At 36.5% G+C, this 14,644-nt stretch overlaps 2 protein-coding genes across 7 annotated transcripts in view; one reads left to right on the top strand and one right to left on the bottom strand.

The window, feature by feature from the left end:
* The window catches only part of LOC141444300 (uncharacterized), a 90,142-nt gene extending 81,773 nt beyond the window's left edge, over positions 1 to 8,369 (bottom strand). For all 6 annotated transcript variants that reach the window (XR_012453159.1, XR_012453158.1, XM_074109821.1 and 3 more), the window contains exon 1: positions 8,139 to 8,369. The gene's annotated coding sequence lies outside the window, so the exon portion shown is untranslated. The remainder of the gene's footprint in view (positions 1 to 8,138) is intronic.
* Positions 8,370 to 9,713: 1,344 nt separating this feature from the next.
* On the top strand, positions 9,714 to 12,671 carry Chrac-14 (DNA polymerase epsilon subunit 3 Chrac-14). Its single transcript, XM_074109878.1, has one exon. It carries the CDS (start codon positions 9,843 to 9,845, stop codon positions 10,194 to 10,196), a length of 354 nt encoding a protein of 117 aa, XP_073965979.1. The 5' UTR covers positions 9,714 to 9,842; the 3' UTR covers positions 10,197 to 12,671.
* Positions 12,672 to 14,644: the final 1,973 nt, after the last annotated feature.

Below are 14,644 nucleotides of genomic sequence, written 5' to 3'. Positions count from 1 at the left end.
TCCGCTGTGGCAGATATTAATGCTGGTGACAGTACTACATAAAATAACTTGAAATAAGAATATTTATTATAGCTACCTGCTCCAAAAAATTTAATCATTATTTAGCGTTCACAGGCCAATCAATGATCTTTAAAAAGCTTTTGAAGAATTAATTTCCAGTAAGCTGGAATTTCAATACCTTCATTTGATTCTAAATGCGTGTAATCCGAGTTTACCCCATTCCAGGGGGCCTACCACGCTCTCTTAATACGATTCAGTTTAGGCTCTAAACTGAACTGCATCGCTATTTCGTACCACGACGTTACTTTTGCGATTCAGTTCAAGCACGGTTCAGCGACAGCGATACAGACACATTTTCATTCACTCACTTCAAGCGGTTTTCGTACCATGACGCTTAACTTGAGTGGGAATTGAATCGCTTCAATGTGTCAAATTTAGCATCAGTATAAGTTACTCATTCTGTCAATTCTTTTGGAATTTTAAGTGTTTTACTTGGGATATTTTTAAATTTCAAGAACTTTTAATCTTTTATTCAAGTTTTATAACTTTTCATAGGTACTCACGCACGACATTGTGCTTCTTAACTCCTCATTCATAAAACTAATTTTTTGTAGGCCAAAAATGGTACGCACGCCCGGAAATGTTATCGTCTTCAATATTAAAGAATGTTAAATTCTGCGTCGAATGAGCATCTAAAACTTCAAATTCGGTGCAGTAGTCGGTACGGCCGAATCAAGCTAGAAACCAAGACTATATCTTGATTTGATGTCTAGCAGGCTAAGTGAACAGGAGAATCTAAATCCTGATTGTCCCGAAATACTGCATGAGCAAAATAAAATATTTTAGACGCAACTTTGGAACTCAATTTGAAAAAAAACACTAATTTACGAGTAAGTACATATTGTCCTATCCCAATTTTTCCACATTAATATAAGAGTTGGCCCACCTAAATGTAAAAAGCATGACAGCCATGGAAGATTGCCCCTGGCAATTGATTAAAAGCCAGTAGAGTCAGCTACAAAAAGATCAATACGGGCAAAGTTACAAAAATAATATGTATACACGACATACTTTATTGACTTAAGATTAAGGTCATGTATATTTTTTTAACTTCGGCCTTATCGATATTTTTGTAGTTATTTGTTACTTGTTTATGTTCTATTCAATTACTTCCCCTCTATTCGTCTCAACAAAACTTCTACCATTGAAACCCATCACTGAAAGGCACGATCCTCTTTATTCTAAATTTTTATTCGTCTGCAAACTAAGCATACGGCGCCGATTAAAAACGAGTGACGTCATTCTGACATCATAGGCCTTCGCATGTGACGTCACTCGGCAAAAAAGGGGTGCATGGCATGACCTCAATAGACTGATACTCGAGTCTGTAGTAAAGCGATAATTTAACTTGAAGTAAGACGAACGAATGAACCTAAAATGTTTTTTGTGTTATGTCAATTTTGAACTAATCCAAGTGTGTGGATTTTAAGGCAATCCTTAGCGTATTCTTTTATACCTACAGTGCTACCGGCAGTCAGGCCTTTTTTAAGGGAGGTTAAAGTAACCGTATTTATATTACTTATATATAGACTCGGCAGGATCGCGGGTGGATGCGAAAAGCACAAGACGGTCTGAGTGAAGAGCCTTGGGGGAGGCCTATGTCCAGCAGTGGACGTCTTTCGGCTGAACATGATATGATGGATGATATAGATAGACTGCTAACTTTCTAACAAAGTTATAATTGCCAGCAATGTACAGCAAAGTAAATTGATAAGCTTAAATGACAACCGAAAGATACATTGATTATTACTGTCTTGTCAATTTACTTTGCAGTACATTACTGGCAATTATTATTTCGTTAGAAAGTTAAGTCTGAATTTTAGTTTATTAATTAAATTAGTGTCATGGTTTGGTTAAGTTACAAAATACGTTACTTTAACCTCCCTTAAAAAAAAACCTGGCTGCCGGGTAACACACTGTATTGTCGATTATAAAGCATATATCCATGAAACGAATATCCGTTGAGGCCGAATAGTTCTCGAGTGGAAAGTGCAGCGTAGGACGTCCACCAACAAGATGGACGAACCTGAGGGTCTATTGCGTAACATTTCTGACGCTCGCGATCGCAATCAAATGACAGTTTTTGCATTTGATTGTGATCGCGAGTCTGAGAAACGTTAGACAATACGGACTCTGGTTAAAACTGCGGGTTCACGGTGGATGAAAGCCGCTTCCAACCGAAGCAATTGGAGGTATAGGGTGGTAACTTTGTCCAACAGTGGACGTCCTACAGCTGATGTGATGATTATGATGATGATAAACCAATGAAATGAAAAGGATAAGAACAAATGCCAGTATCTACGTCATTAGTGATAAAATTCAAAATTGAATGGCTAGCCATAATTTGACCACTATATTGATGATTTGCTTAATGCCCACTCAACGAATAAACGCAATCATTGAAAATAGTTATTTAACACGTAATTACAATTTAAATATTCTGCGCGTAATCGAGCTCACCTTTCCACAAGGCGAGAACAGTATTGGCCCAAGTATCGACCCTGGGGGCAGCCTGGGGTCCATGAGTGAAGGTGAAGCCTTTCGAATTACATTTTCTTGATAATTGCTGGGCATTTATTCGTTATTTTAAATTAATAAGCTTGACATTGTAAACTTTTGAATTGAAGCTCGTTACTTTAGTAAGTGTGTCAAGTTGGACATTTAGCTTTTGATAAGTTCAGATTTTTACAGGAATAAACAAGATAGAGGTAATCCTGTCCTTAACTTTATAAGAAACAACCATGATGGAACTTAAAATAAAAAAAAATACAAAGTGTTTACATCCAAAACATTTCAGCAAGTGATACTTAGAGCTTTGGTTTTCTGGTGTATGAGTATTTCGATATGGTTCACGGGTAACCCGTAAAATAACATTTGGAGTGAAATAAAATACTTCAAATAATCATGTACTCAGGGTGGATTACAGTTGGTAATATTCATGATTTTTCAGTATAGGGTGTAAAACTCATATCGGTCAGTATGGAAAAGTCAGAAACTTTAAGACATACGAAGATCTGTTCTTACGCACTATGTCATCGATTTTAGTAACAAGAAAAACTGCATTCATACATTTTTAAAAAAACTTTTACCCAGCTCGGGAATCGATCAAAACATCCGACGAAAAAGGGTGTTCAATCAAATTAACTCAACAATCTACGAAAGTAATCCAAATTCAATTACACAAAAAACACAAAATCGTTCATTGAAAAAAGAGATTATTGACCAAATTGAGTCAGTGACCAAATTAGATTGATCTAGCTTGTATCTTGCTTGACCATCTTCAAGTGCGGCATACAAAAAAAAAAAAGATTAGGTACATAAGCCTATTGCATAACGCGCTGACGTTCGCGATCGCATCCTCCATCCCTTTCTACCCTCGTCTTAAGCCGTGTGACTGAAAGAAGTGGTAAGAACGATTGTGATTACAAGTGTGGTAGACAATAAGGTCTCATATCGAAAATACAAACTGAAATATAGATGCACAGAAAAACCAGAAAAATAAGACCAGCGCTGGGAATCGAACCCAGGTCCTCGGCATTCCGTGCCGTGTGCTATACCGCTACACTACCGCTGGACAACGATACAGACACGAATTTCTATGCACCTCATATCTCAGCTTGTGTTGTTTCTTATTTAGCCACTTAAGCACCGACACTAGCGACAACTATGCCGTAGCCCTCATGGAGAAACTTTTCGGCACTCCATCGGAACTAACCGCTCACCCGGACAAGGAATATCGTTATTAAGCAATCAAATTAAGATTGTTTTTTTGGAATCTTTTTGTATTTTTATTTTATTTTGTATTTTTAGGTTTTACGGGATGACCGTAAAAGTAACAAAAAATTTGGAATTGAAATAAAAAATACAAAAAGATTTCAAAAAACCAATCTTAATAAGGCCTCAGTTTGTTCGATCGACTGTATAAGTATAAGAAGTAATACAAAATCCGTTAAAAGTCGTTACATATGCTAATGGCAGTCAGTGACAGGGACAGCCGGGCTACTACAAAACTCGAAACTCGATGTTCGTGTCGTGCGGTCCCTCTGTCGCTTATACTATTTAATACGAGAGCGAGAGGGACGGTACGATACGAACTTCGAGTTTCGTAGTAGCCCTGCAGACCAGACAGACGGGTTGCACTGCTCTGCCGACCTTGACCTTCGCGACGATCGACGACGTAATGTTCCCAAATGGTACGAGAACATTAGACTTGCGTATAACGTAGCAGTAAGTATTCATATATGAACAAAATAAGTTTCACACCTACCTGGTGAAAAAATCCTTATCTCGTTATAATTTCAAAAAAGTTCTGTAAATTTCATTTTTAATTGAAGTTTTTTTTTGCTTTCTTTACTTTTTGTTGACTACATTTGCGTTGTCATCAAAACTACGTAGGTAAGTATCCATGCCGAATTTTAATTCGATTTAATCATCATATGAATAAATAAATAATTACGGGAAAATTCAAACCAATTGACCTAGTCCCAAAGTAAGCTTAGCAAAGCTTACTTTGGGACTAGGATTTGGGACTATACTACACTATCTTAATACATATTAAACACCCAAGACCCGAGATAAACATTCGTACCTATTTTTCATACAAATATCTGCCCCGACACGGGAATCGAACGTGGACCTCAAGGTTCGTAGTCAGGTTCTCTAACCACTAGGCCATCTGGTCGTCAAATAAGTATAAGTACTCAGGATCACTACTCAGGATTTCGATCTTTTTCCAAAGAGAGATACGTATCTTACCCACGTCAGATTTAAGTCCTTTAGCGCCACTGAATGAAAGTTCCGTGGAACAAATATTTTTCTTCTTCCTAAAATCCTTCTATGTTAACTCCGTTCACTAACATTTTCTTCTCCAGTTTCGTTTCTCTATTCTGTGGTAAAGCAGTATGCTAAAACTAGGATCCAAATGTAGGTCGGTGCCGGCAAGGCTGGCGGGACCGCCTGAAATTCTAGATCCTCGACGTTTTTATGTCCGCATTGCGTACAAACAACTTAGGGTAAACGCAATACCTAAATGTTTTAGCGGTCGGTATTGTGCCGCCATTATTTAATATTTTAATTCAACGCTGAAAATAGATTCCTCGCGGCATTTATACGGTGATTACCGCCGCCGAATAGAGTAGGAAGTCCGTATTATTTTTTTATAAGTACTTAAGTACTACTTATCGAAATATAAAAAAAATACTATGTCTTAAACACTTCAAAAATAACGTTTCGTTGATAAAAAAAAGTTTTTTTTTATTCGACTGGATGGCAAACGAGCAAGTGGGTCTCCAGATGGTAAGAGATCATCACGCCCATAAACATCTACAACACCAGAGGTTTGCAGATGCGTTGCCAACCTAGAGGCTGAGATGGGATACCTCAAGTGCTAGTAATTTCACCGCTGTCTTACTCTCCACGCGAAACACAACAGTGCAAGCACTGCTGCTTCACGCAGGATTAGCGAGCAAGATGGTGGTAGCAATCCGGCGGACCTTGCACAAGGTCCTACCACCTGCAGATATGTTGATTTATGAAAAACTTCAATTTTTATACGCAAACCATTGTTTTACGTTTTACTCACTTTTATTAACGAATCTCCTTTGACTCAAAATGATGACACAAAAGTTCAATGAAATAGGTAAGTAACTGGCCCAAGTATAAATTTTATTTTACCTACTTCTCGGAGCTCTCCTTACAAGATCATACATTTAGGGGCTGTTTCACCATCCATTGATTAGTGTTAACTGACGGTTAAATGTGATGCCGTTCCGTCCGTTGGCACAAAAGTTCAATGAGATAGGTAAGTAACTGGCCCAAGTATAAATTTTATTTTACCTACTTCTCGGAGCTCTTCTTACAAGATCATACTTTAATTTATAAAATTAGCAAAGAAATTTAATACCTATCTATCTAGGAAATGTGAGGCTTAGCCTAAGGGCGGCCTTACCCATTGCGAGGCTCCGGGCGGCAGGTCTTTGAGAGGCCCTTTGTCCTAAGTGAAAAGTATGTGATGAGATGCGAAAATATAGTTAAAAAATCTATATTTTCTAAAATTTGCTTGGGTTGTTGCGCGAGTCCCCTGCAAGAGCGAGGCCCCGGGCGATTGCCCTGTTCACCATTCACCACCCCCTAAGACCGGCTAAGGTACATTAAGAACTTTTTAATAAACAACATTATAAATATTTTTTATCACCTGAAGGAGACCCCACTAAACCTTCAGCCAGATGTGTATTTTTTTTATTATCGTACAGGAAATTGTACGTACACGATTTCACGTTGCCTCAAATACCGACTCTACAAATTTTACAATGCCCTAAAGCTCTCTAACCAGGCGAGCGAAGTGCAAAATTCGAACTACGTATCTTGCCGTCCCGCTGACGCTTATATTATTTAATACGAGAGTGATAGGGACGGTACAATACGAACTTCGATTTTCGAATTTCGTAGTAGTTCCCTATACTAGTAATTAATAGAACGGTGTAATAAAATTACCCCACAAAAGGGGTAATTTGGCAATCCAAAATTTGTCATAGCGTGCGTTATGCTAAGCCTACGAATTTAGCGAAAACCAATCAGTATGAATTTACACGAGTGTGATACTGGCTCCCGAATGGATAATCCTTTTAATGAGATTATTTCGTGTATCGCTTAATTAGTTTATTTTGTGCAAATAAATAGGTAATAGGTATTGTAATTTAATTAACGCCAAGGTTAAGCGGAGTACATAAAATTAACTCTACTGTATAAGCTAGTTTTTTTTTAAACAATGGCATAAGAAAATAAAGGTTTTACGTTTTACAGTTTTCCTAGACAGTACGTGTACGTTATTATTTATTTCGTTGCTGCTCGTACAAAGCATAGAAATCCGTTTGTATATATTATATGTACTAACTAGCCTTTGCCCGCAAATTCGTCTGCGAAGAATTACTTTATTGCTGTCACGCGGGAACTATGCGATTTCCCGGATAAAAACCATCCTAGGTTTATCCCTTCCATAGTCTCCGACTATCTCCATACCAAATTTTATCTCATTTGAAATCGGTTCAGCGACTTAAGCGTGAAGAACTAACAGATAAACAGACACAAATAAATAGGTATTTTCAGATTTGTAATATTAGTAAGGAAGTAAGAATAAGGAAATAGGTACCTATAATTCTTGAAAATACGTTAAATTAAACATCTAATCTAAAACAGGAGTGCCTATGGTGTTTTAAACAAAACTGAGTGACGGCCACATTTCAATTGCTGCACCAGTAGAACCTTCTCACAGTGAATATCACAGTTTTTTAATATTTACCAAACGTGCTAACGACTATGGCTCACTGCGTAAAAACGCAGTGCAGCAGGTTGTAATTGAAAATAGTGTAAGTATTTGAAATACTTTGGGACTAGGTCAATTGGTGTGATTTGCCCCGTGATATTTATTTATTTTATTGATTTATTTATTCCCAAAACGCACTGAGCCCGTGTGCGAACTACAGCCCAAACTCTAAGATACCTGTGCCCAGCAGTGGGACGCATATAATATAACCTGAGGTCATACTGTCGCGATCGCATGCACCATCTCTTTCTACCCTCATGTTTCACCGTGTGACGGAAAGATGTGGTGAAAGAGATTGTGATTTTGAGTGCATTAGATTAGACAATATGACCTCTGGTTATAATGATGATGATGATAGTGATGAATTATAAGTGTAGTGTTTTTATTCTTATGTTGGTTTTAAAATATAACGAATTGATCAATTAATTGTAAACGGACGTTGAACCTACTCGTAGATACCGACTCGTAACTACATTTTCGTAATTTAACATTGCCATAAAATCTCTCTTATTCACTTAGTAACAAGGTTCACAATAAAAAGAAATTGTAAACATGTAATATTCATGTAATGTGAAGTTTCAGCGAAGCATGGAAATCGAAAACAATTTAAATCGGTTTTATTATCGCTTCATAATCTTACTATTTATATTTACAAACATTGTACTGCACAGCCAATATTTTTCATACCTAACTGAAAAACCAATAACATGCAGCAAATTAATTTAGTTAAAATTCAACATCGATAACATGAACTCACCTCGATTGACGTCCAAAAAATAATCCTAAAGCACCGCTCGACGCACAAGTCAGAAAAAGAAACAACAGTAACACGAACAAACCAACCAATTAGCAATAAGACTTAGCACTATTAATCATGTTTTTGTTTAAAAAACATCACAATAACGCAGTGTTCAGAGAAATCAATAGAATGAAGTGTGAAAAACGTCCCTGCGGCGCCGCGCTCCGTACCGCACTGAGGAAGCATGCAACGTTCCGAGTTTGCGCAATAAAAAATTCACCATGCTTTGCCATAACTTAAGTAAGTAAATTGTAGGTATACTGATTTTTTTGTCCACAAACGTGATTACTAGATAATCAAATCAACTAATTTGTTTCGAATTTACTCTTTTAGTCGTCAATAATTCCTACAATTTTGATATTTTTTTATTGTATATCTTTCGTTTGTCATTGTGTAGTTCATTCAACGGTGACATTGTTTAATAGTTAATAGCTTAATTTGTGGACTTTGGTCGTTAGGTATTGACTTCATCGATTTTATAGCCCTGAAAGTAAAGTGATAAAAATAATAATCAATAAAAGCAATTTGTTGTTCGAACATTTTTCTACAGATTTTACAAAGTGTACAATGCCTATATATTATATATAATTATATTAGTATATATATGTAAGTATATGTATATTACATACTAGACATAAAAATTACATTTAATGCGTTGAATTTTGCAATAAATTTACTTAATTAAACGTATTGCATTCAAGTAGGTATAAATATTTTTCTCTAAATTAGCTTATACCTATCGGAGATAATAAATAACAGTGGGTAAGTAAATACTGATAATAATAACCTATCAGTACTAGCTAAATATTTCATTAAATAAATAATCTACCTACAGGTACATAATTTGCCTATCTCTTACTTACATTCATTATGAAAATTTGAAATGCACATTTGCATAACGATGACCAAAGAGGTAGTTACAAATCTCTTCGATCATAACATTACAAATCACAGGCCTAGCACGTGAGGATATTTTTTTCATAGACACTGCGTCACAGTTTTAGTTTGCAGGTTTTCTCAAGATATTACTTCTCCAGAACCAGAATTTACAGAACATTCACAATTTTCACAAATGCCTGACTCGAAATACAAGTGTTTTTTTTAATAACTAGCTGTTGCCCGCGGCTTCGCCCCCGTTGTTATTTTTCTAAATTTTCTTCCATAAAAACCTTCTCCTGACAATAACGAACATAATAATAATAATAATTAAGTAGTAAAATCGGTCCAGCCGTTCCCGAGTTTTGCGCTTAGCAACACATTTTACGATTCATTTTTATTTATATATATAGAATAAAGAATAAATATACAAAATTTATTTGTAAAATTTAGGCTTTCCGTTAACTCTTATTTTAGAAGTATGTAAACCCTAGAATACCATACGGTAGTAATATTACTTATTCTGTGACCATACTTAGTACTTAGTAGTCTTTGTACTCGACAACACGGGACGGGTGGGGTTCTGTTAAAAGGTAACATTTCACCAAAAGCGGGTAACCCAATTACGTGACACTGACAGTGACATTGACATAACAGATGTCAAACCAACTTTTTGGCGGTATGTTGCGTTCTTCTCTTCTCTCGTTTCGCAATTCGCATGCACGTATTGCACGTTCCTCTCACAAAATCTGTTATTAAACAAACACCAAGCATTTAATCCTAAAAATGGCAGAAAAACTTGAAGATCTAAACCTTCCTCTGACTGTAGTAACTCGTATAGTGAAAGAAGCGTTACCCGAAGGCGTTTCGATCTCCAAAGAGGCGCGGACAGGACTCGCAAAAGCGGCGTCGGTTTTTGTCCTCTACGTTACTTCAGCGGCGACTAACATAGTGGAGAAGAAGAAGAAAAAGGCTCTTACGGGCCAAATAGTGCTGGATGCTATGAAAGACATAGAATTTGATAGATTTATCGAACCTCTAACGCAGTCGCTGGAGCAATATAAGCAATTAATGTCTGCCAGAAAATCCGGTGGCAAGAAGAAAGACGACGACGAACCCGAGGTTATTGAGGACGATTGATGTGACTATTGACTTGTATATACTTCATAAGGTAGTTTTATAGTGTTTTTTTTGTGAGGTTAGCTATAACCTTTGTGAAGGAACAATTTGTGTAATAAAACAGTGCTGGGAGCTGGTTGTCCTTAATTTAATATTTAAAAGTTTATTATTTAATTGTTTATTCTGCCTGATAATTTATAATAATAATAATTAGCAACCGCTACCAGTTTTTCAACCTTGACAGTGGTATCAGTGGTGGTATTGATGTGACAAAGCCATACTTTTTTTTTAATCTTATATTTTAACGAGGCTTTAGTACACTAAATGTGACTATGCCAGCCTCATAGGGAGCCTCAGATACATGTAACACTCTCCCTTGTGCCAAAACCTAGTCTCTGGATGCAAACGCCTGTCTAATGAACTTGTAAGCCATACTTTCAAGAATTGAATTGAATCATTCTGTTGGGAAACAAACTATATTATCCATACAGATACATAATTGCATAAGCATGTGTCTTAATGCTACTTTTTTGAGACAGTTGTTTTGTATGGTAAAGTATGTATTTGTAAAATGGTCCAGATTCGTGAACTCTACCCAGTAACATTCAATCGCATGAAATGTACTCTATTACTGTAAATTTAATTGTTTTGATTAGTCATTTTAACTCATAGAGCTAATAAAATTGGTAAACTACCTGATGAATTTTGTATATAAATTAAATTGTCATCTTCAGTTATTCATAACTAACAATTAAGTAGCCTTTTAATGCAGCGTTTCCACCAATAATGTGCGAGGGATGTGTTTGGGATCCAGCCCTCAAAAAAGGTTGTAGTCACAGCCACCAGGAAATCGGCCAAGTGCAAGTCGAATAACAAACGCACTCATGAGCAATCATGACTCATGCATGAACAACTTTTAACTTTAATTGTTTCCTTTTTATCATAAGCCTATCGATCTCAATAGACTGTAAAAATGTGTTGTCACCACTCTATTAGGGTTATGGGCAATTGGGCATGCCCACCGTGCCCACAACGGTGGATCCGCCTTTGCGTCTGGTGGAAACAGCTGATCGAGCAAAGCGCGGCAAATAAAGCGTTTCTGTAGGTTAATGAAAACCATATTCCTCGCAACACATCCTCGCCCATCTCTCCTGGAAATGCTGCTTTATCAGAGCTGTGTGAGAAAACTATGTAGCGTGTTGATGTTATTTTAAATGATAATGACTAATTTACATACCGCCCATCAGAGCAGGCTCTTCTGTTGTGTCTGTTGTGTTTAAATATTCAGAGCAAGCCAGCAGTATGTTGTAACCCATCACCACATATTTCACATATTATGTTATTTCGTTGGTGATACTGCAATACCGCATAAGTAGCTTTTTTCACAAGGTATAATTTCGTTTGTTTGTTTGTTTGTTTATACTCTCTATTGTACAAAAAGGGAAAACAAAAAGGTTACATAAAAAAAGTAATGTGTTAAGTACAAAGGCGGACTTTCAGTGTTAGAACAGTATAATATTAGTACTGTAAGTACATTGAAAATTAAACCTTTTGGGAAAAGCTAGTTACGCGGTTTTGCAGTATCACCAACGATTTGCCGATTGATTATACCACGCGCCAAATAAATCTGCCTAAAAGTTCATTACTTAATACCCAGTTTTGAAGCATTTTTGAGATACATTTTTTATGCGACGTCTTTACGTTACTCCCGGATTGTGTTCGAATCGCTTAACGGTAAAGTGCCTATTCAATTATTGGAATTATACCTTTATAGTTTTTGTGGCAATGAACTTTTAGGCAAAGTTAGGCGGCGGAAGGTATAGTTGTTGAATCCTAGTGTATTTTTAATACTGATAGTAACTGGCAGATTAATGTTATTAAGTATACAATCTTCATGTCAAATTTTATCTGAAGGTTACAGGATAGTACGCTTTACAAAAAATGCTTCAGACAATTGTTGTAACTACATGTGTTTGTTTCATACACAACTGTCATTTCTGTTTCTCTTTTATCCAAAAGAAAAAAAAGTTCCAAAAGTTGTATAATAATATAAATATTTTGCTTATTTTTTTCTTAGCTACCTCACATAGCTCTTGTGGTCAGGCAGTAGTTGAAATACCATATACGGGACTTATCACGCTATTTTTACATAAGTAATATTTACCTCGACGTTTCGGCAACGTTACAGTTGCCGTGGGCAAGTGACCAAGTGCGGGTAGTTCGAAGAACTCGCTCTGCTAGGCAGACTTGACACCCCACACTTCAGTCTACTCGTGACCACGGCAACTGTAACGTTGCCGAAACGTCGAGGTAAATATTACTTGTGTAAAAATAGCGTGATAAGTCCCGTATATGGTATTTTGACTATGAGTGAGAATCACGAAAGTTTAAAACGTTTTAGGCAGTAGTTGATACAGATGTTTTGTAAGTAAGTACATTTAAGCTAGGCTACTTAACATTAAGTTTGTATGCGAAATACATGATTTCTGTTTTTAATATTCTTTTTATTTCAGCTTGTGGTTTTTTAAACTGTAATAGGTATATAATTGTTGAAAAAAGATAATAGCTGAGGTTTGCCCGTCATCATCATCATCATCATCACCATGTCAGCCGAAAGACGTCCATTGCTGGACATAGGCGTCCCCCAAGCAAGGCTCTTGTGCTTGTGCTTTCCGCATCCACCGCGATCCCGCGATCTTAACCAGGTCGTCGCTCCATCTTGTTGGAGACCTACCGACAGCTCGTCTCCCGGTCCGCGGACGCCATGCCCAACAATTTTGGTCAAATTCGTGGTTCTTTGTCAACGTGCCCTTTCTCTGCAATTTAGAATAGAATAGATGATAGACAGATATTCTATTCTATTCTAATTTCCCAGTTCTGTATGTGTATGGCATGTAGATCCATCTCTATTCCAGTGGTACAGTCGAGGAAACTGAATCACATACCAGGGTGGAACCATTGTGCTACTAATGTCTGTTGACATCCCAAACATTTGCCAAGGAAATCATAGCAAATTTGATTATGAAAAAATTCCACCTTGGTAAGTGATTTACTTTCTTCGACTGTACTTATATTTCATATGCTATAGTAGGGATACATATCAAAACGAAATTTTATATTTGTCATCACTTTATTCGGGGATAAAATCTGCTTAAACAATCTTGAATTGTAACATCGAACCTCTTCTCTGCATTCTAAACCTGCAGCATATTTACACCGTTGACTCCATTCTCTCGTTAACGAAAATAAATATCCATATCTCTATTCTGTCCTATTCTAATTTATAATCTCTGATCGCAAGTTGAATTTAATTTTTATTTATTTAAAGCTGGCAATAAAATTTAACGAATTCTATTGAATTTGATAAACTCTATGGTCAGAATATTTTATTTCTATACTTTAATTTTATAGAGAGAAATTGGAAAGACTTAATCTAAGAGGAAATAATTGTTTTTGTTGTCTCTGGTCAATTCATTTTCCTCACCAACATTTGTCTCTTACAGATTAGCTCACTAAAAGAAGACATAATATGTTAACCCGGTCTAAAATTTTTCAGTCGCAGGAAAACACGAAAAAAATAGCCAAGAATAGCGTAACAGTCTTACCAAACTCGCCAACTCAACATGGTAACACTGTAGAAGCGTTAATCGCGCGAATCATCTTGTCACTTTCTAACCAATTCGTGCGAAAGGGACAAGTATATTCTGCAAAGATCGCTAGACGGCAAGAGGCAGAAAGCATTTTGGACCTTACTAAGATAATACTACATGTTTATTATTTTTGTCTTACATGTCGCTCAAACCACTTGGGAACTTTTTTGTCTGCATTTTAAAGCTATCTTTAGTTTCCGCCACTTCTATATGAGAGCGAGAGGGATAAAGTCGCGCCGTCAGTGTTGCCAACTTAGTGACAGGAATACAAGTTTGTGAGAAAAAAAAACCGTTTTTTGAACCCGGGCCAGTCTACCAGGAGCTACCAGGATCCCGCCCGACTCTATATCTCATGTTGATTTTGAATGGATACCGCAATACTAATAAACGAACAAGCTCAGAAAAATTGTCACATTTCATGCCTAATCAATACTTTTATCAACGTACTTTTTATAATTTTACCTTTTAATAATAGACTTTTTATGCCAGACTTTGATTTTTGAATATTTTTCATGTCTAAAAAGTTACTTGTAATTATTATCTACGTTAATATATTTTTAATAATTTGTTAGTGACAAATGGAATCACTGTCTAACTTGGGCACGAAAGCGCGCAGATTTGATTTGAAAGAGTGTATAATCTATGTTTATAACCTGGAACTCAACACTCAAGTTATTTGTTACCAACAAATTATTCCGCCAAAGATCCCTCCTTAGCAGTGGTGTTCAAAACGTCGCTTGCGACCTTCTAAAACTAATGTTTTACTTTAAAACTTACCCTACAAAATACATCTCAAATTCTTATAGGGACTAAATTTAG

This window comes from Choristoneura fumiferana, chromosome 29, assembly GCF_025370935.1.
Source record: "Choristoneura fumiferana chromosome 29, NRCan_CFum_1, whole genome shotgun sequence".
In the NCBI taxonomy this organism is placed as follows: domain Eukaryota; kingdom Metazoa; phylum Arthropoda; class Insecta; order Lepidoptera; family Tortricidae; genus Choristoneura; species Choristoneura fumiferana.
Note: the sequence above shows the minus strand (reverse complement) of the source record. Positions and strands in the feature narration are given on the sequence as shown.

Excerpts from the sequence above, each read along its gene's own strand:
- Chrac-14 (XM_074109878.1), top strand. The coding sequence starts at position 9,843 with ATGGCAGAAAAACTTGAAGATCTAAACCTTCCTCTGACTGTAGTAACT.